The sequence below is a fragment of the Tupaia chinensis genome, unplaced genomic scaffold, assembly GCF_000334495.1.
Source record: "Tupaia chinensis unplaced genomic scaffold, TupChi_1.0 Scaffold000093_1, whole genome shotgun sequence".
Taxonomy (NCBI): domain Eukaryota; kingdom Metazoa; phylum Chordata; class Mammalia; order Scandentia; family Tupaiidae; genus Tupaia; species Tupaia belangeri.
Window position 1 is genome coordinate 10,614,648 of NW_006159555.1, and position 21,483 is coordinate 10,636,130.

The 21,483-nt window shown below is 42.7% G+C and overlaps 1 protein-coding gene across 2 annotated transcripts in view; it reads right to left on the minus strand.

The window, feature by feature from the left end:
- Nucleotides 1-209: 209 nt before the first annotated feature.
- The window catches only part of DCAF12 (DDB1 and CUL4 associated factor 12), a 36,033-nt gene continuing 14,759 nt past the window's right edge, over nucleotides 210-21,483 (minus strand). For both annotated transcript variants that reach the window (XM_014585796.2, XM_006143114.3), the window contains 7 exons: nucleotides 10,321-10,527; nucleotides 9,334-9,394; nucleotides 7,642-7,835; nucleotides 6,610-6,675; nucleotides 5,848-6,010; nucleotides 1,264-1,442; nucleotides 210-413 (listed from right to left, as the gene is read on the minus strand). In XM_014585796.2, the coding sequence (XP_014441282.1) occupies nucleotides 255-413; nucleotides 1,264-1,442; nucleotides 5,848-6,010; nucleotides 6,610-6,675; nucleotides 7,642-7,835; nucleotides 9,334-9,394; nucleotides 10,321-10,527 (1,029 nt within the window). In that variant the 3' untranslated portion in view covers nucleotides 210-254. The remainder of the gene's footprint in view (nucleotides 414-1,263; nucleotides 1,443-5,847; nucleotides 6,011-6,609; nucleotides 6,676-7,641; nucleotides 7,836-9,333; nucleotides 9,395-10,320; nucleotides 10,528-21,483) is intronic.

Below are 21,483 nucleotides of genomic sequence, written 5' to 3' on the forward strand. Positions count from 1 at the left end.
CAAAAAAAAAAAAAAAAAAAAAAAAAAAGACAATAAAAATCTGATTACCAAAAGGGGGAGGGAACAAACCCACAACTCTTCAGATTTCTGTACAGAGCTTCTTCCTATAGGTGCCTAAACCATAGGCGGACTCTGGTGTTCCCACTAGAATATGAGAGCCTCACACAACTGGAAGGAAAAATCAAAAGAAAAAACAAGGAAACTGTGGATGGAAGTTAGTGTAAATCCTGCATTTGGGGAGAGAGCAGCTGTCATTAACTCCAGAGGCCAGCATAGTTTCCATGGAGCCCTGAAGGGAGGGGACCTCCTGCCACAAAGAGTTTCGTTCCGGACGAGTCGTAGCAGTGGGTGTAAACAGCATTGGGGAAGAAATCAATGTCCGAAAAGTAATTCCTCCAGGTTTCATCATGATTCTATGGGAAGAGAAAGAGACTTAAGTTAGTACCTCTGGGCAACAGGGCAGAAAAAGGGAGGAAGAGACGAGAATGTTTTCTGGTCTCCTTTAGAGTAAAAGGTCCTGGGGGCTGGCAAGTGGCATGGTGGTTAAGACAGCTGGACTCTCCCATGGCTGACCATGATTTGAGTCCCAGACCTGGCAGCTTGCTTTCTCACTTTCCCCCCTCTCTGTCTCTCATTGGTCAACTTAAAAAAAAAAAAAAAAAAGAATAAAATAATGACAATGAATAAAATTAATGAATTATTAAAAAAAGAAAAAAAGAAAGACCAAAAGGTCCTGTACCTATAACCTGATGTCAGAGGTTGGTCCTCCTGGGAACTGGGAACCTCACTTTGCTCTATTATTACCTGAAGGTAAATCCTAGGTCAATCAATGTGTTTTACTGGGCCTCAGTTTTCCTACTGGCAGTATATAGACCTAAAAGCAAAACCAGGACCCAACCACAGTATATGCACTGGATGCTGCTGCTTGGCAGACTGAGGCTACCTGGAGGCTCAAGTTCGATTCCTGGTCCACCCTAAAAGCCAGGCACGTTGCTTCCAATTCCAGCTATTTGGGAGACTGAGGCAAGAGGACTGCAAAACAGCAAGATCCTGTCTAAAATACCACATGCACACACACACACAAGAAAGAAGAGAGAGAACGCAATCAAGTGAAAGCACCTTTCTCTGCTCTCCAAAGTGTCTCTTATTAGGTAAAAAAGTGTGGGTAGGAGGTTGTCAGCTGGGGTGGGAGTGGGTAGGTAGACAGAGAATGGCTTTTCTGTCACTGTTCAGCAACTATCTCAGATGGGGGGGCTTACTCACCAGCCAGCCTTTGCCAGTGGTTAGTTTCAGATTCTCCCCTGCTAGCCTGGGCTTGGACCCATAACATGCTGAGAGCCTCTCCTCCAGAAATCTCTGAGCTCGGATGTCATAGAACAGCAGGGAGCCCTGCCCTGTGCCCACAGTGATGATGTGCTCATAGAAGCTCACTGACCGGATCCCTGGAATAAAAAAAAGTAAAGGACAATGAGGGAAGGTATGTGTTTGGAAGGCGGCTAGCTAGAATTTCTCCAACACTATGTTTGCATTGAACTCCCAAGTATCAGACAGTGTGAACCCAATGGCAAGCATAGATCACACAAAAGCAAAGAGAATCCTAATGTCACACTGCCCATCCCTACTAATAGGAACTCTTCACAGCCTTGAAGAAATGCCAGATTCCTGATTTTGCCCAAAATGCTTTTGACCGAAGACCGTAAGTGTTCCTGCAACTTCCTTGGCTTCCTCTGGTGTCATCTCTCATAACTAAGCTCTTCTCCATTATGTTTTCAACCTAACTGCAACTTAGAAGAATTTTCACACTCACAAATCATTACATCAATAAAGACTTCCTGGGACCAGCAGTTAGCATAATGCCTATGTCTCTGGACTCCCACGTTAGTCGACTGCAGTTTGAGTCCAAGACCCGGTGGCTTAAACTCACGCTGGGTGCGTGTGCATGCGTGCCCAAGATCCTGAGAGGAGAATGGAGAAGGGATTGTGGTGTGGCCATCCCCCCTGGGGGGTGATTTCTCGCTTTCTGTCTCTCTGTCTCTGTCTGTCTGGCGAGCGCACGTGCCCTATAGCAAAAACCTCTCCAAAAAAACCAAAATAAGAACTTCCTTATTAAGTGTGTTATCAGGGTGGCAAAAACCCCAGAACTTAAGCACCCAAAGGAAGATTATCTCTCTTGCCCACAGTGTAAATTTAAGACTAGTCACCTTGAGGCTGGCAAATGATACCGTGGTTAAGATGCTGGATTCCCACAAGGCCAACCACGTTTTTTAAGTCCTGAACCTAGCAGCTTGCTTTCTCACTCTCCCTTTCTTTCTCTCTCTGGCCAAATTAAAAAATAAATACTAACAAATAAAACAAACAATTATTTTTAAAAATAAGAATTATTTTATTATTTTTTCCCTTTCTCTCTCTCAGGTCAAATTTTAAAAAAATAAGTAACAGAATAAACAATTTCTTTTTTTAAAAAAAAAATGTTTATTTTGGGACCAGTAGTTGGTGTAATGGCTATGTTGCTGGACTCCCATGTAGTTGATCACGGTTCAAGTCCCAGAACCAGTGGCTTAAACTCACACCAAGTGTGTGTGCACCTGCATGCCCAAGGTCCTGAGAGGAGAATGGAGAAGGGACTGCGGCGTGGCCATCACCCCTGGGGGGTGATTTCTCGCTTTCTGTCTGTCTCTGTCTTTCTGGTGAGCACATGCACACATTCTATACCAATAACCTCTCAAAAAAATTGTTCATTTTATTTATTATTTTTTAATCTGGCCAGAGAGCGAGAGGGAAAGAAAAGGTGAGGAAGCAAGCCAGCAGGTCTGAGACTCAAACTGCAGCCGACCATTTGGGAGTCCAGTGCCCCAACCATCATGCCACCTGCTGGTCCCAAAATAAGTAATTATTAAAAATAAAAGACAAGTCACCTAATCACTTTGGGTCACAGAAGATACATCTGTTGCACCCGTGGATTATATATGCGTAAGAAGATGTCTCTTGGTACATAGAGGAAATTAAAAAAATCTGTGGAATCAGTATGTCCGCATTAGGTAGGAAAACTACTCTCATTTATAATAACCAGAATCTCTTAAAACTTTTCATTGAACATACGATTTCAATTATTTATTCATTTCCCTACTACTCTCATTATATGCATTATCCTCCGTTCTAAAATGTGAACATCTTGTGTCCAGCAGGTGGCATAGTGGTTAAGGTGCCAGACTCCCACATGGCCAACTGTGGTTTGAGTCCCAGACCTGGAGGTTTAAAAATCACATCAGGGAAAATGGCAGGTGGTGTGGTGGTTGGGGCATTGGACACTCCCACATGGCTGATTGTGGTTGAGTCCTGGACCTGGTGGCTTGCTTTCTCACGCCCTCCTGCCCCCGTCTCTCTCTGATCAAATTAAAATAAAGAAATAAACAAAAATGAAATAAATAATTCTTTAAAAAAAATCACACCAGGGGCCAGCAGATGAAGTAGTGGTTGTGTTGCTGGACTTTCATATGACGAACCGTAGTTTGAGTCCTAGACCTGGTAGCTTGAAACTCATGCCAGGTGCATATGCGTCTGTGCCCAAGATCCCAGATGGAGAATGGAGGATTAGGGATTGTGGCATGGCCATCCCCACGGGGGGGGAGGGGAGGTGCGGGGTGATTTCTCACTTTATCTCTCATTGTCTCTGTCTCTCTCTCTCAAGAGAGCACACATGCCCTAAGGTAAAAACCTCTTAAAAAAAAAAAGCATACATGGGATCAGCAGTTAACATAATGGCTATGTTGCTGGACTCCCATGTAGTCGACCACTGTTCGAGTCCCAGACCCGGTGGCTTAAACTCATGCTGGGCACGTGTGCGTGTGTGCCCAAGATCCCGAGGAAAATGGAAAAGGAATTGCAGCATGGCCATCCCCCCTGGGGAGTGATTTCTTGCTTTCTGTCTCTGTCTCTGTCTGTCTTTCTGACAAGCAGACGCATCCTATAGCAAAAAAAAAAAACAAAAACCAAACAAACAAACAAACAAAAAACCTCTTCAATAAAAGAAAAAATAAAAGCATACATATAGCAGGCATGTGTGTCCAAGATCCCAGGAGAAGAATGGACTGCGGTGTGGCCATCTTTTCCGAAAGTGATTTCTCACTTTCCCTCTCACTGACTCTGTCTCTCTCTAGCAAGCACATGTGCCCCATGACAAAAACCTAAAAAAAGTATCTTAACTATAATTAAAAATAAATAGAGATGACCTCATGGCCTGGTGGTTTAGGGAGCCAGATCCCACATAGTCAATCATGTGGTTCAAGTCTTAGTCCCACTGGCTTGAAAACCATGCCAGGGGCATGTGTGAGCGTGCCCCAAATCCCGACAAGATGGCACAATGGAGGGGAAAGGAATGCTGCATGATCATCCTCCCTGCAAGGTGGCTTCTCCCTCTTTGTCTTTCTCTCTGGAAATACACACGCCTTCTGGCCAAACAAAACAAAAGGTATATGAATACTTGTACATGAAAAACTCTTGCTTGAAAGAAACAGGCTCAAGTGCTAAAATCCTAAAAGGACTCTTGGGATAACAGCCACGTTTTTGCACAAGAAAGGGGATGAAATGAGATTAAAAAACAAAAACCGAAAACATTTTATTAAGTTGGATGATCTGGATTCTGGCCCCTGGCTATTCTATGAAACTGTGTGATGCTGGGCAAGTTATTAAACTATTCTGGGTCTCAGTTTTATCTGTAAAATGAAGTTAACACTATCTTTTCCTACCTGCTTTCCCCAGGGTTCTTGGTAGGATGAAATGACATGTTAGAAGAACAAAGTTGTTCTTACAGACAATATGCTATAAAGTGTCAGAGGCTAAAGCATAATTCACTGTGGTCAGAACAAAACTCATTTTCTCCAGCTTTATTGAGGTATAAGGATCATAACATATTGTGTGTGCATATATACATGTATATACTGTAATTCTGCTATAGGATGTATGCATTTATCAGAGAGACAGTGACACAGAGACAGAGAGAGAGAGAAGAAAAAAAGTTAGAAAGCACCCTCGGGATGGATGGCCGCACAGCAATCCCTTCTCAATTCTCCTCTCAGGACTTTGGGCGTGTACACAGGTTTTTACGCAGTCAGGTCCAGGACTCTAATCATACAGTCAACTATGTGGGATCTACCACATATATATTTAAAGTAACAATTTGAAGTTTTGATTCATGTATAATCTACAACATCACCATTATAAACTACTGAACCCCCAAAAGTTTCCTCAGGCACTTCATAAATTCCACATCATGCCATCCCTTGGCATAAACTGAATTTTAGTGCAGGCAGGGACCCCAGCAAAAAACTACCAGAAGATTAAAAAGTAGGGCTCTGAAAGAACATGGATATCACTAACATCCTGGTTGGTGGTTTCGACCAATGGTTTCTGTGGCCCCACACTCATCTGTGGGATTTGAAACAATGCTACCCTAACACAGATATTTAAGCTTCCCTCTAATGTTACCAAACACTTCCACTGTTCCATACAGATCACTCTTATTTTGGGAAAACAACAGATACTGAAGGTCGAAATTCATCAGTGGCCCAGGAAATAGCCTGGTGGTTAAGACAGCTGGATTCCTACAAGGCTGACTGTGCAGTTCAAGGCCGGAAAAACACATCAGGTGCCTGTGCATATGTGCCCTAAACCCCAAGAGGAGAATGGAGAAGGGACTGCCTTATGGCCAACCCCTGCCCCCACCCTGCAGGGCGTTTTCTCATGTTCTCTCTCTCTGTCTGTGTCTCTGGTGAACACACACACCCTGTAACAACAACAAAAACATTCACAATGTGGTCGTAAGCCTGAGAGACACACTGGGACTCTTACCACTGCCTCGCTCCCTGGAGCAGACAGACTTGACGTTGTATGATGGCTGACGTGGATCCAAGAAGGAGACATGGGCTTGGGAGCCCACAGCATACACTGACCACTCACTACCATAGGCCAGACACACATTCTCACGGCAGTAGGGCAGTTTGGTGGAGAGGAGCTGAAAGCAGAGAGAGCAGAGATGCACTCATGGTATCACCACAGCATAAGGCAAGGGCACTGTTCTTGGACTCCCACCTCTGTGGGCTTCCCTCATACATAGACTTATAAAAGTCAGAGATAAATACAAGTCCTAATTAAGGAAATAACACCCCTAAGTAAGGAGATCTAGGTGCTGATGAGGATAGATGAGAAGAGGAAATCTGTAATTAAATAATCAGAAGTAGAAGGAAAAGAGCTGGCCTAGTGTTTAAAAGACATTGATCCCACATGGCCAACTGCATAGTTTAAATCCCATCCCTGGAGGCTTGAAAAACATGCCAGGCATATGTGAATGTATGCCCAAATCCTGGCAGAACAGAGAAATGGAGAAGGGGTGTGCTTTCTCCCCTTCTCTCTCTGGTGAGTACATACGGCCTCTGGCTTAAAAAATAAAAAACTTTCCTTCAAGAGAGGTGCACCAGATTCAGAATTTAATGCACCATACAATCTTTGGAGAATTGGTGTTTTAGAAAACAATGAAATGGCTCAGGAAGAATTACAGTATTTTAACCATAGGGTAACTTCTTAGATAGAACCACTAAGTCATGTTCATCCCACCTTAGACAATGTATTTTCAGCCTTCCAGAGATGAAAGTAGCCATCCAAAGATACTGCTCCCAATTCCTACAACAGCAATGAAAACAAGTTACCTTACCATCTGTAGCAATTCATGGACAACAACAGGCAGGGAAGACTCCTGAGGTCCGATCTTCTTTTTATTTCAACCTATCCCATGAGGATTCCAGCAGGGGTGACAGTAACTGTCAGTCTAACACCTTGCTCTCAGGAACACAGTTAGATAGCGTACTAAATTTCTAGAGTGAAACCAAGAAGCAAGTCCATACTTTCAGCAATAACACAGGCTCCCATATTTCAGAAAGTCTTTATAAAGCAATTTCTAGAACATCCTGTTGGATAGTTAGAGCAGAGCATACAGAAGACCTTTTCACAAGTCTTAGTGTGAAGTTTCTATAAGCAGAGGAGCTTACCTGGGAAAGATGAATCTACCTGTAGGCCATAGATATCGATGGGAGATAAGAGACTGAGGGAATTACCCTACAAACTGTGGTCTGACTCAGAGTTTAGAGACACCTTTATCATTTTCTGATTCTAGTCTATTAATATATACACACACTCAAAACCTCAGCCTTGGATATGACTCAATGATTAGGTGAGACTTGGTGGCAATGTGAAAGCAAAGGAGGAAAAGAATAAGAAAAAACTCAATTCCAAAGGGGGAAGAAAGTGTTCTCAGAGGCAAGTATGAAAATCATGCCCAAAATAGAGCACTGGAAAGGGCATATGCAAGTGACAGTCAAATCAAGAGAGTCCGGGGGAAATTCTATGAAGGTAGCCCACAAACATGGAATACTCAAATATTTCAGCTATCTTTTGAAGGGCAGGATTCATACATAGCCATAACCTCAGCTCTGATTTCTCACCAGTATCCTTTGGCCTTGAACAGGTGCTCTGTGGGCTCAAAACCAAGCTATGTAACAAGCACTGACTTGAGTAGTGGAAAAAGGAGTGTATGTCTCAAGAAATAAGCCAAGAGGAATAGGCTTCAGGGATTCCTTAGTTAGTTCATACCTTGTTCTTATTGTTGAAAGCCAAAGCCCGGACCTTGCAGTTGTCAGGGTTTGTATCCTCCTTGGGGATGTCCTTTAAGGCTTTGTGGGTAATGTGAGCATACACGGGGACCCGTGAAACATTGTGCATTGCATCACTTTTGGTCAACACATCATCTGTTACCTCCCAGAGTCCCATAGAACCATCGCGTGAGCCTGTAGGGCAGGGAGACCACAAATGTCAGGTATATTCAATCCTCCATGAGACATTCCCACAAAAGCCAAGAAAGGTGTTTTTAGGCTAGTTGTTTGTGAATCCTACGTGCTGAAGTTTGGTCTAGGCTGTCCCCACTGAACTGGCCCTAAGGTGAATTTCTTTATATTCATGATTTCTTTGGCTGTTCCCATAATCTTGTATAGCCTTTATCAACAAGAAATTTAATGCTACACAGTTGTACAAAGAGTAATAATTGCTTCTTTTCTTTTTTTAATTTGCTATAGGGAGGGAACCAGCAGTTAGCATAATGGCTATGTTGCTGGACTCCCACGTAGTCGACCGTGGTTCGCGTCCTGGACCCAGTGGCTTAAAACTCATACCGTGCAAGTGTGCGTGCATGCCCAAGATCCCGAGAGGAGAATGGAGGAGAAGGGATTGTGGCGTGACCATCCCCTCTGGGGGGTGATTTCTCGCTTTCTGTCTCTATGTCTCTCTCTGTCTGTCTGGCGAGCGCACGCGCCCTATAGGAAAAACCTCTCAAAAAAAAAAAATTGCTATAGGGAGTGTATGCTCGCTAGAGAGCCAACTTAAGCAAGCAAGTGGGACAGAGAAAGTGAGAAAGCACCTTCCCCCCGGGGTGGTGGTGGCCATGCCACAATCCTTTCTTCATTCTCCTTTCGGGATTTTGGACAAGCATGCACCCACACCCACTGAGTTTCTCAAGTCACTAGATCTGGGACTTGAACTTCACAATAAGCCATGTGGGATCCAGCTGGCCCAACCTCCATGCCACCAGCTGGCTCAATAATTGTTTCTAACGGCGAGCATACCAGCTTTCTTTTCCAAAACACTTTCACCATTATTACCTCAATAAAGCCCCACAAAAACATGGCTAATATGTTACTACATCTGATTTTGGGAACAAAGTGGGTATGAATATTAAATGAAGTGTGCCAGTGCTTCCAGTTTGCTAATCAGGAAAATATAAGGGAAATAACTTATCCTTAGTTACACGGTTAGTCACTGAAAGATCCAGTGTTGGAAACGGTATCTCCTGGTCCTGGCCAATGGTTTTTCTGTTTACTGGACTATTTACTATCACACTACCATCTCTTTTCTTTTTTTTCCTTTCCTTTTCTTTCTTCTTCATAATTTTTTTTTTTTTTTTTTTTAGTTTTTGCTATAGGGTATATGTGCTCCACCAGAGATGGTATATGTGTGTGTGTGTGAGAGAGAGAGAGAGAGAAGGAAATCACCCCCAAGGGGAGTATGGCCACACCTCAGTCCCTTCTCTTCTAGTCTCATCTTGGGATTTTGGACACGCACACACGTGCCTGGTGTGATTTTCAAGCAGCTAGGTATAGGACTCGAACTGCAGTCGGCCATGTGGGATCCAGCACTTTAATCTCCATGCCACCTGCTGGTCCTGTACTATCCATTTTCAACCTCTCTACCTCCCTACCACAACAAAAGCTCCCTATAAAAAGACAATTTTACCAGACACTGCCATAGTATCACTGATCCATGCAATGGAAAAGATCCAGTCCTTATGTCCATCCTTGGAGAGCAGTGACAGGAACAGGGACGAAAACAAAAAAGAAATTAGTGAAATAAGGATTGCAATGAACTCTTCTGAAAAACATAACAACTCTGACTAAAAATAAGCTTGTCAATATTGTAACTCCGGTTTCTAGTGATCTCAACCCATAAGGCATGATTCTATAATCTTTACCTTCTGTCTTGAGAAGCTCAGAGCTAGAATGAATTTGGCACCATTATGGGTAATAAAAGTGTTGAGCAGACACATAGCTCTGGTCTTCTACCTCTGGTGTCTTATTTTGGGCTCCTATCTTCTATCTGGGATTTTTTCCTACAAACAGCTACATTACTAGTACCTTTATTTCTTTTAAGTCTCCCTGCTCAAATGTCCTCTTATCAATGAGGCTTTCTCTGATAATTCCTTGAAATAGCATTCTCCAACCCACTTGCTAACCCTCTAGCCTGATTTTACTCTAATCCATGGTACTTATCACACTCTGTCATATTACTGGCAAATATTTGTTGGTTTGTATTTTATCCTTCACTAGAATGCAGGCTTTAAGAGGGCTGCTGTGTCCTCAACATCTAAAACAATGACTGGCTATAGAAAACTCAATAAATGGTTGATGAATGAATGATTTAATAAACTCTGCTGACTATGAGCAGGGAGAAGAGAAATGTGGACACTGTGGATTCAACCAGCAACCCACTGCTGTTGGCCTAATGTGTGCTGCTTGCCTCTTTATCAAAATACACCCTCTGTCAACAATTCTGATATTCCCATCAGTCACTATCCCAATACTTTCATCCCCACACTTCACCTCCATGTCCTTAGAGTCAGAAGAAATCTAGAAGAAACTACTCTCTCCCAGGTGGGAGAGAGTTACCTACCGGGCCCTGTTTAAAAACTACCTACTGCTAACTGTAATTACTGGGAAAACTTACATCTCCCACACACACAGGGTCTAGTGTAGGCAGTCGGTAGATGGCAAGACTGTTGGGGTTGTCTCCTCCTGTGGCTAACAGTGTTCTAGAGGGATTCAGCTCGATGGCATGGATACCACAGCCCTGCTGGGTCACACCTCCAGGCTCCCGGTCTTTCAGAATGGGGATCTTGGTGATCTGGCTTGTCTGGACATCCACTACAAACAGCTACAGAAAAGGGATACAGAAGCTGAAAAAAACTTCCATTTCATGTACTGCATACAAATATTTATTTGTTCAATTATCTGTCAAACATTTAGTTAATGTCTACCACATACTAAACCCTACAAATTAGTCAAGGCACCATCAGGGCTACTAGTCAAATGAAACATTGAATTAAGTAACTATAACGTGTTATAGATATATAGAATATGCTATATGAAGAATAGGAAGTAGTAAATTTTGCCTGGGATTCACAAGTTTCAAAGAGACCTAGCTATAGCTACAAAGAGTCAGGCCAAAACAAAGTTTGTTTTTTGTTTTTTTTTGAGAGGTTTTTGCTTATAGGGCACGTGCGCTCACCAGACAGACAGAGACAGAAAGTGGGAAATCATCCCCGGGGGGATGGTTATGCCGCAATCCCTTCTCCTCCATTCTCCTTTTGGGATCTTGGGCATGCACGCACACGCGCCCGGCGTGAGTTTAAGCCACTGGGTCTGGGACTCGAACCGTGGTTGACTACGTGGGAGTCCAGCGACATAGCCATTACGCTAACTGTTGGTCCCCCTTCTTCTCCATTCTCCTCTTGGGATCTTGGGCATGTATACACACATACACCCAACGAGTTTTAAGCCACCGGGTCCAGGACTTGAATTGTGCTCAACTACAGCACTGTAACCATTACGCCATCTGCTGGTCTCCAAAACAGTTTTCTGCTGGCTGGGGACATATATATTTTTTTAGAGATTTCTTTTCTTTTCTTTTTTTTCTTTATGTGTGCACTTGCCAGGGTGGAAGAAAGAAAGAGAAACAGAAGGAAGGTGAGAAATTACTTCCTAGGAAGGATAACCATGCCGCAATCCTTTTTCCTCTGTTCAATCTTGGGCACACATGCACCTGGCTTGAGTTTCAAGCTGCTAGGTCTGGAACTCAAACTGTGGTCGGCCATGTGAGAGTCCAACAACATAACCATTATGCCATCTGCTGACCCTGGTTAGGGCATATTTTATATATCAAATCCTTACTTACTCATGCATAGAAACTTGTAAACAAAACACAATCCAAGAACACATCATAGTCACTATTAAACACTCCAATCAATATTATTAGAATGACCACTTATCTCTATCATACACGCCATTCTGCTCTATGCCTTCTTGCCTTTGCACATGTTGCTGCCACTGCCTGAAATGCTTTCCTCTACTTTACTGAGTTAAACCTTTTTCAACTTCCAATATTCGACTCAGAGAAATGCTCTAAGGGAAAAAAAACAGTCCGTCTTAGAGAAACAGCATGTCTGATAGAGCCTATTATTAAACTCCTCACATGATTCAATGGTCCATTTCTCATTCATTCATTCATCAGTACTCTTTGCCCTTGTGTACCTTTATGGCCTAGTAAATTCACATAAAATCCTTTCAGCCATGCTCATGCTGAAGCCAAACCCTATCAAACATTTGTATAAACATACCTATTACTGGCACAGAAGGTCTATGAAAGAAAAAACTAGGTGTCTTAAGTTTAAAATATAAAAAGTAGAGTAGCTAGAACAAGAGTGCCAGACACTAAGGAAGGGGAAAGAAAGAAAGAAAAAAAAGGAGGTGACGAAGGCAAGGCAACCATTTGCAAATTCCTAATGTCAGCCCTAACAATAACTAAGGGCAGCAGATCTCATGCCTAACTGGCACATTGCTGATGTGTCTCAAAGACATTTTAAACTCAGAGTGTCTGAATTAAGTTTAAATCACCTCCCTCCTCAAATTGCTAATTTCTTTAATGCCACCACTATCCGCCATCACCCAAGCCTGGATTTTAGCCTAGATTATACCTTCTCCCTCATTCCCATCATCTGATAATCTGATGGTTTCACCAAATCTACCACCTACATATTTCTTTCTTTCTTTCTTTCTTTTTTAAAGTTCTCCAGAGAGAGAAAGAGAGAGAGAGACAGAGAGGGAAACAGAGAAATCAAATATTCCTAAAGCTGTCTCCTTTCTCTGCATTCTTACTCATTAACTCCTCTCCCGGGCAACTACAATTGGTCTTTGTCCCTTCAGGCAAGGCCACCATCAAAATTATTCTCTATATTATAAGCAGAGTTGTCTTCCTACAAAATGGAAATTCTCTCACATCAGTCTCTAAGTTAAAAATATGCAGGGGGACAGCAAGTGGTTTGAAGGTTAAAGTGGCTGGATCTCACATGGCCAAACATGTGGTTCAAGTCCCAGCTTGAAAATCACTCCAAGTGCATGTGTATATGTGCCCAAGTCCCAAAAGGTGAGTGGAGGAGACCTGAATGCGATGTGGCCATTCCCCCAATGGATGATTTCTCACTTTTCTTTGCTGTCTCTGTCTCTCTACAGTGAGCGTATAGCAAAAAAAGGGGGAAAAAAATCCAGTGGCTTTATTTGACTTAAACCTCTGTTCCTGCCAGGGCACAGTATTAAGACTCTCCTTAATCTAACCTTTACTATCTCTCTAGCTTTACATTCTGCTGTGCATTTTATACTTAAGAAATAACTACTTATAATTATTCTGCCGGGGCCAGCAGGTGGATAGCTGATCACAGTTTGAGTCCCAGACCTAGTAACTTGAGAGTCACATAGAGTGTGTGTGTGTGCCCACGCTTTTATATTATACATGCAAGATTCTTCAATGAAATGTACTCATGGTATTCAATGCTACTCTTTTATTTACCTGACTAATAGACACGTATCTTTCATCATTAAGTTCAGATACATCCTCCAACAACATTCTCTAAATATCCAGGCTAACTCAAGCTTCCTCTTGAGGACTCCGTATCCTTCTATCATTAAGAGCCTATCAAACATATTTAAAATATTTACTTGTCTGTCTTCCCTATTAAGCTAACAACTCCCAATTCTAAGAGCAGAAAATTTATCTTATGTCATTTTATAATCTTGTCCTGGCAACGCCAAGCTAGTAAACACTTGAAGTAGCTACTTTTCTAGGGTACCTGCTCAACTACGTTGGAGGTCCATACATCCTTGTAAGGATACGGCACTGTAGCTGTTTATTTGGTATAAGCTCAGAATCTCAGATCACGGTACAGTCTTAGGAGGAACCTTTTGGCTCAGGGAAAACTAGTCCAAAGGCTCAATTAGACTGAGCCATTCAAATTCTCTCAGTAAAATGGAACTGGCTTGTGGAAATGGCCATATTTTATCGAAGCTGCTCCTTAAAGAAAAAGCATTAGACAGGAAGCAGGAAGCATGGTTCCTGGTGCCTTTGCAATTTCTTATTTCATTTCCTTGTGAAATCCAGGGACAACTCTGGCTCTTGGAATATGTGAACTAGTCCTTCCAATAAATGTGAGTGGGTTTCTTTCTTTCTTTAATAATTATTTTATTTAACTTTATTTATTTATTTGAAACTGATCAGAGAGGGTCAGTGAGAGAGAGAGAAAGCAACAAAACAAGCCACCAGGTCCAGGACTTGAACCGTGGTCAGCCATGTGGGAGTCCAGCACCCCAACCACCTGCCGGCCCACTCTTTCTTTTTTTTTTTTTTTCTTTTTTTTGGAGAGGTTTTTTTGCTATAGGGTGTGGGCACTTGCCAAAGAGACAGAAAGCAAGAAATCACCCCCCAAGAGGCCATGCCGCAATCCCTCCTCCTCCTCCATTCTCCTCTTGGGATCTTGGGCATGCACGCACATGCACCTGGCATGAGTTTAAGCCACCAGGTCCGGGACTCGAACCACGGTCGACTACATGGGAGTCCAGCGACATAGCCATTATGCTAACTGCTGGTCCCCACACTCTTTTTTTTTTAAAGAGATTTTTGCTATAGGATGCATGCACTCGCCAAAGAGATAGGGAGACAAAGTGAGAAATCACTATCCAGGGGGATGGTTACACTGCAATCCTTTCTCTTCTAGTCTCCTCTTGGGATTTTGGGCATGCACACACACGCACCTGATCTGTTTAAGCTGCTGAGACTGGGACTTGAACCGCAGTTGACTATGTACGTTGTAGTGACGTAATTATTATGCCACCTGCTGGTCCCGTGACTGGGTTTTTTCTTATCCTTTTAAACAAATGACCCCTAACCAGACAGCTTGCAAAACATTAACTCAAGCAAAATTAACTACATTTACATATTTGTGTTGTATGGATCATGAATACACATTAGTTTCTAGATCAGTGAGTGACTCCCAAACTGATTATTAAAAATAAGCTGGGAGGGACCAGCAGTTAACGTAATGGCTATGTCGCTGGACTCCCACGTAGTTGACCGCGGTTCGTGTCCCGGACCCGGTGGCTTAAAACTCACGCCGGGCACATGTGCATGCGTGCCCAAGATCCCGAAAGGAGAATGGAGGAGAAGGGATTGTGGTGTGGCCATCCCCCCTGGGGGGTGATTTCTTGCGAACGCGCCCTAGAGCAAAGAAAAAAAACTCTCAAAAAAAAAAAAAGCTGGGATTTTTTTTCAAAAACAAAACAATTTCCTGGCCTTACCCTAGAACTTCTGTTAGAAATTTGGGAGTTTGCAGCCACCAAAAGTGAGTATTTTTCAAGGGTCTCCAGGTAAATCTGATGACTTCCCAACTTTAAGTCATGGATCAAAACCCTTGCTACTCAAAGGAACATATGAGAGCCTCTTAGAAATGCAGAATCCCATGCCTGCCCAGATGTACTAAGTCAGAATCTGTAGTTTACCATGATCCCTTAGTAACCCTAAGGTTTGAGCACTGATATAGAGATCTGCTCTGTAATGCAAAAGGTACAATCTGATAAGACTTAAATGTAAACTAACTTTTAACCTGAAAAGATCTGAGTTTCTCCAATGAAATGTAAAAACTAAAACTAAGAATTATTTAAATGTGCCTTAAAGAGGGCTCCATTTCTGCGACCCAGAATAGGTAAAGATGAAAGGGTTCATCTATTTATGTCTAAGAAATTTCAAAGTCCAACCTCTCCAGTTTGGGATTGGGAGAGATTTAGGATTGAATTCTATTAATTGACAGGTTATCTATTATCTGTGTAACCTTGGGAAAGTCATTTAACCTTTCTGAATCTTACTGTTTCTGCTTTCTAAAAAAAAAATTGTTAGAGGCACATACATGCACTGACTGGAGAGAGACAAAGATAAAATGAGAAAGCACCCTTCTCCATGGGGGGATAGTCATGCTACAATTCCTTTTCCATTTCTTCCTTCTTTCAGGATTTTGGACATACATATGTGTGTGTACACCTTGAGTGGTTTAAAAATTATTTAATTCTATTTGTTATTGTTATTATTATTATTTTTTAATTTGACCAGAGAGAGGGGGGAAAGCAAGAAAGCAAGTTGTCAGGTGTGGGACTTGAACCACAGTCAGCCAAGTGGGAATCCAGCGCCTTAACCACCTGCCAGTCACAAGCCTGGAGTCTTTTTCAAGTCGCCCCATCTAGGAGTCAAATGCACAATTGGCCATGTGAGATCCAGTTGCCTTAACTACTAGACTACCAGTTGACCCTGAATCTTACTTCTTCCAAACAATATAATCTATCTCATAGAGTTGCTAAGATATCTAATAAAAATATAAAGTGTCTAGCATAGGGTGTGATATAGAATAGGTGCTTTAAAAGATGACAGCTAGTAATATGTTATTATTTTGACGCTTGTTTAATTTTATAAGACAAGCTTGCTACTGAATGAGAAATATTTGCTACAGAGAGATGGAAAAACTGAGAACAGTTGGGTCTATAGAGTGCTTAGGAAACCAAGAATTTACCTCCATTCTTGTAGAAGAATAACATGTGAAAGACAGAGCCTCCTGCTTCTTTGTAAGAAGGTATAGGAATGTGGATGAGCTGCGACAGAATCTCTTCTCAAGCTCTGACTAGGGGCCAAGGCTTCATGCAGCTCCTGTAACATTTCCCAGAATGGGGCTGCTCCACATTAACCTACTGGGATCCCTGCCAGAAACTAGCAGCATCATGAGGTAAGCCTAAGGTTCAGGCTCCCTGCAGCTTACATTCTAGAACAGAAAGGAAAAATGAAAGCAAAGGCTGTCGCTCAGGAAGATGTAAAACTCACGTAAATGGGTATACACAAAGACCAAGGTAGCTTAAAAAGGAGAGAGGAGCCTCACTGTTTCTTAAACTCAAGGGTGTTTTAGACTGGTGCCTAATGGAGAAAGAAAAGTAAACGCTTGCAGGTCATTCAGACATCAAAATAAACTATACTGGGACCAGCAGTTAGCAGAATGGCTATGTCGCTGGACTCCCAATGTGGTCGACTGTGGTTTGAGTCCTGGACCCGGTGGCTTAAACTCACACCGGGCACGTGTGTGTGCCCAAGGTCCCGAGAGGAGAATGGAGAAGGGATTGCAGCATGGCCATCCCCTCTAGGGGGTGATTTCTCACTTTCTCTCTCTCTTTCTTGAGAGTGCATGCGCCCTAGAGGAAAAACCTAAAAAAAAAAACCAAAAAACTATATTGTAGTCAGATAATAAAAGGCAGTGGGCAGCTTAAGCCTACTGAAAACTAGAAAAAAGAAAGACAACTGAAATCAAAGCACAGTGATCCATTCCCTAGCCCAAACTGAGAAGATGGGCAGCGGCAAGAGAGAGAACCAAGATTAAGAAATACAATAGAAAATGGCAGAGGATATCGATCAAACATTTAAAAATGTCTATCTTGCAACTCTAATTGTAGGAATTCATGCTAAGGAAATAATGATGGGTGAACAGTTTTAAGTATGGTGCGTTTATAAACTAAACACCACGGGGTACAGTCACATAATGGACCACTGTACAAGCTTTGAGAATTATGGAGTAGAAGGACCCTTATTAGCATGGAAAGCTGCTCATGCTATGGAATTAAATATAAGCTATTAAAAACATAATTCAAGGGTTGGCCTTATGGCCTGGTAGTTAAAGCAGCTGGATTCCACAGGGTTCTGTGGTTTCAATTCTGACTCTAGTAATTTGAAAAACAAGTTGGGTACACAGGGCTTGCATGCCTCAAATCCCAACAGGATGAAGAAACAGAAGAGAAGGAATTGTGGTGTGATCATGCCCCATTGGGCAATGCTGTCTCTCTTCCTCTGGAGAGTGCTTGTGCCCTCTTCAAAAAAAGAGGGAAAAAAATCCAGGTATGCTAGTTTCTTTCTACGATTAACTAATAGGACTTCCATAATTTAAAAAAAAGAAAAGGGACTGAAAGGTGGCATGGTGGTTAATGTAGATGGATCCCACATGGTCATCTGCGCAGTTAAGAGCTCCAGACCTGGTAGCTGTAAAAACATGCCAGGCCGTGCATGTGTGTGCCCCAAATCCTGAGACTGGAGGAGAAGGGATTGCGGCATGGCCATCCCCCTGGGGGGTGATTTCTCACTTCCTGTCTCTCTGTCTTTCTCTGTTTTTCTGGCGAGTATACGCACCCTATAGCAAAAACCTCTCCAAAAAAATAAAAGAAAAGGGACTGAAAGGTGGCATGGTGGTTAATGTAGATGGATCCCACATGGTCATCTGCGCAGTTAAGAGCTCCAGACCTGGTAGCTGTAAAAACATGCCAGGCCGTGCATGTGTGTGCCCCAAATCCTGAGAATGAAAGAGAAGGGACTGTGGTGTGGCCACCCCCCTGGGAGTACTTTCTCCTCTCTCTGGCAAGTAGCAAAGTTACCACCAAAAAAAAAAAAAAAGAGAGAGCGAGAGAGAGAGAATGACCAGAGATCCTGAGTAAGGAGCTGCATTCACTTGGGACTCCAAAAATGGCTAGAAGAATCAGGCACTCTGTCGAGCACGTCTCAAGGTAGATGCCAGTCCACCTGGATCATGCTGTACAGGAGCTGGGAGTATGGCTGAGCCCAGTAAGCTGCCTAAACAATCAAAACTCTAGCTATGGGACCAGCAGGTGGCTTGGTGGTTAAAAGCACTGGACTTCCACACAGCCGACCGTGGTCTGAATATCAGACCTGGCAGCTTTCTCACTTTCCCTCTTTTTAAAAATAAATAAATAAATAAAATGAAATAAAATAATTCTTAAAAAAAAAAAAAAAAGACTCTAGCTACAACTACTTTATACCATTAAGGAGCTAGAAGAGTTTTCACATCCAGAAAGCCAGAATCATTGGTTCTATTCCAACTCTACCAAAGCAAGACCTCATGGATATTTAAAATAAAGTAATATTTTTTGGAATCCAATTACAAAAGCAGTATACTATGATCTAGAAAGTTTATAAAACTTTATATAGAAAGGTAGAAAATTAGGGGAAAAAACTCACCAAGCTATTACTATCAAGAAATATTGAGTTAACCCAGTCAGTATATTTTCTTTACCATACACATTCCCTTCCATTTATTAAAAATATGATTGCTGGGATCTTGGGTACATTACTGGGCTCCCAAGTAGTAGAACATGATTCAAGTCTTGGACCTGGTGGCTTAAAACTCACGCTGGACACATGTGTGTGCATGCCCAAAATCCCAAAAGGAGAATGGAGGAGAACAGATTGTGACATAGGCATCCTTCTGGGGGGTGATTTCTCACTTCCTGTCTCTGTATCTCTTTGTTTCTCTGGTGAGTGCATGTGCAGTATAGCATGTGCCCCTAACCAACACACCACCTGTCGGCCCCATAATCAATTTATTTTTTAAAAAAATTATTTATTTAATTTATTATTTTGTTTATTTATTTTAATTTGCTATAGGGCATCAATCACCAGATTGAGAAAGGAAGGGCCTAGCAGGGGGTGTAATGGCTATGTTGCCGGATTCCCATATAGCTGATTGCGGTTGGAGTCCCAGACCTGGCAGCTTAAAACTCATGCCGGGAATTCTTTTTTTAAAAAAAAATTATGCCGGGCACATGTACATGTATGCCTAAAATCTCAAGAGACTGGAGGAGAGGGGATTGCAGCATGGCCATCCCCAGGGGATGATTTCTTACTCTGTCTGTCTTTCTGGGGAGCACATGAGCCCTATAGCAAAAACCTCTCTTAAAAATAAAAAGATAGAGAGATGGGAGCCAGCAGTTAGCGTAATGGCTATGTCGCTGGACTCCTACGTAGTCGACCGCGGTTCGCGTCCCGGACCCGGTGGCTTAAAACTCACGCCGGGCGCATGTGCGTGCGTGCCCAAGATCCCAAGAGGAGAATGGAGGAAAAGGGATTGCGGCGTGACCATCCCCCCTGGGGGGTGATTTCTCGCTTTCTGTCTCTCTGTCTCTCTCTGTCTGTCTGGCGAGCGCACGCGCCCTACAGTGAAAATCTCTCCAAAACAAAACAAAACAAAACAAAACAAAAAACTCACGCCGGGCACGTGTGCGTGCGTGCGTGCCCAAGATCCCGAGAAGAGAATGGAGGAGAAGGGATTGCAGCGTGACCAACCCCCCTGGGGGGTGACTTCTCGCTTTCTGTCTCTATGTCTCTCTCTGTCTGTCTGGCGAGCGCATGCGCCCTACAGCGAGCACCTCTTAAAAAAAAAAAAAAAAAAGAAAAAGAAAGAGGGAGAGAGAGAAAACAAGCCACCAGGTCTGGAACTTGAATCATAGTTGACCAGGTGGGAGTCCAGCGCCCCAACCACCATGCCACCTGCTGGCTCCTAATCAGTATACTTTTAAAAAATCTTTTCTTTTTTTAAAAAAGAGGTTTTGGCTACAGGGTGCATATGCTTGCCAGAGAGATAGCGAGAGACAGAAAATGAGAAATTACCACCTAAGGGGAATGGACACACCACAATCTCCTCCAGTCTCCTCTTGCACACATATGCATACATACCTGGCATGAGTTGAAATGAGACTCGAACTGCAGTTGGCCATGTGAGAGTCCAGCAATGTAACCACTAAGCCATTTGTTGTTCCCTAATTATCAGAGGGCATGTACCCTTGACAGAGAAAGAGAGAAAAAGCATCCCCTTCAATGGAGTGTGGTCATGTCACAATCCTTTTCCATTTCTCCATCTCATTAGAATTTTGGACATGCATACACATGTGCCCATTACGTTTTTCAAGCTGCTGGAGTAGGGATTCAAACTACAAGTAGCCATATGGGATCTCACTGCCTCAGTGCTGTACTAATCAGTACTAATCAGCCCTAATCAGTATACATTTGTGTAATTTTTAAAAGAAATATTTATTTAATTTTATTATCAATATTATTTTTAATTTGCTATAGGGCATGTGCGCTCACCAGAAAGAGAGAGAGGAGAAAGTGAGAAAGCAAGCCGCCAGATATGGGACTCAAACTGCAGTTGGCAACGTGGGAGTCCAGTGCGCCTAAACCACCACCTGATGGCTTTCACAATTTTTTTTTAATGACAGAAAGCACATGGGGCCAGTAGGTGCTGTGGAGATTAAGGTGGCTGGATCCCACACGGCTGCACAGCTTGGAAAAAAACAAGCCGGGGGCCAGCAGGTAGTGTAGTGGTTAAGGTGCAGTTCAAGTCCCAGACCTGGCAGCTTGAAAATCATAGCAGGCAGGTGTGCATGTGGGCTCAAAATCCCAGGATATTGGAAGAGAAGGGATGCAACATGGCGACTCTCCCTCGGGAATAATTCCACACTTTCCCTCTCACTGTCTCTCTCCTCTCTGGTGAGTGCAGGTGACCTATGGCAAAAACCTTAAAAAACAAAAACAACAACAACAAAGAGAGTGTGTGTGTGTGTGTGTGTGTGTGTACCCAAAAGGAGATGAGAAGGGATTGTGGAGTGACTATCCCCTGGAGGGGAGTTGATTTCTCACCTTCCTTCTCCTTTTCTGTTTTCTTTCTGGCAAGCACATGTGCTCTATAACAAAACTAAAAAAAAAAAAAAAAAAAAAACCTAAAAAATTAAATTAAATTAAAAAAAGACAACAAGAAAGGAAAATACATGAACATACAGGAGAGAGAAAGTATCCTCAGAAGGGTCTCATCACATGCAATCTCCTTTCCCTAGGACTCCAGCTCCTTAGGATTGTGGGTGGCCTTTTGCACAACTGACTTGTTTTTAAACTGACCTGGGGATCTGAACCCACAGT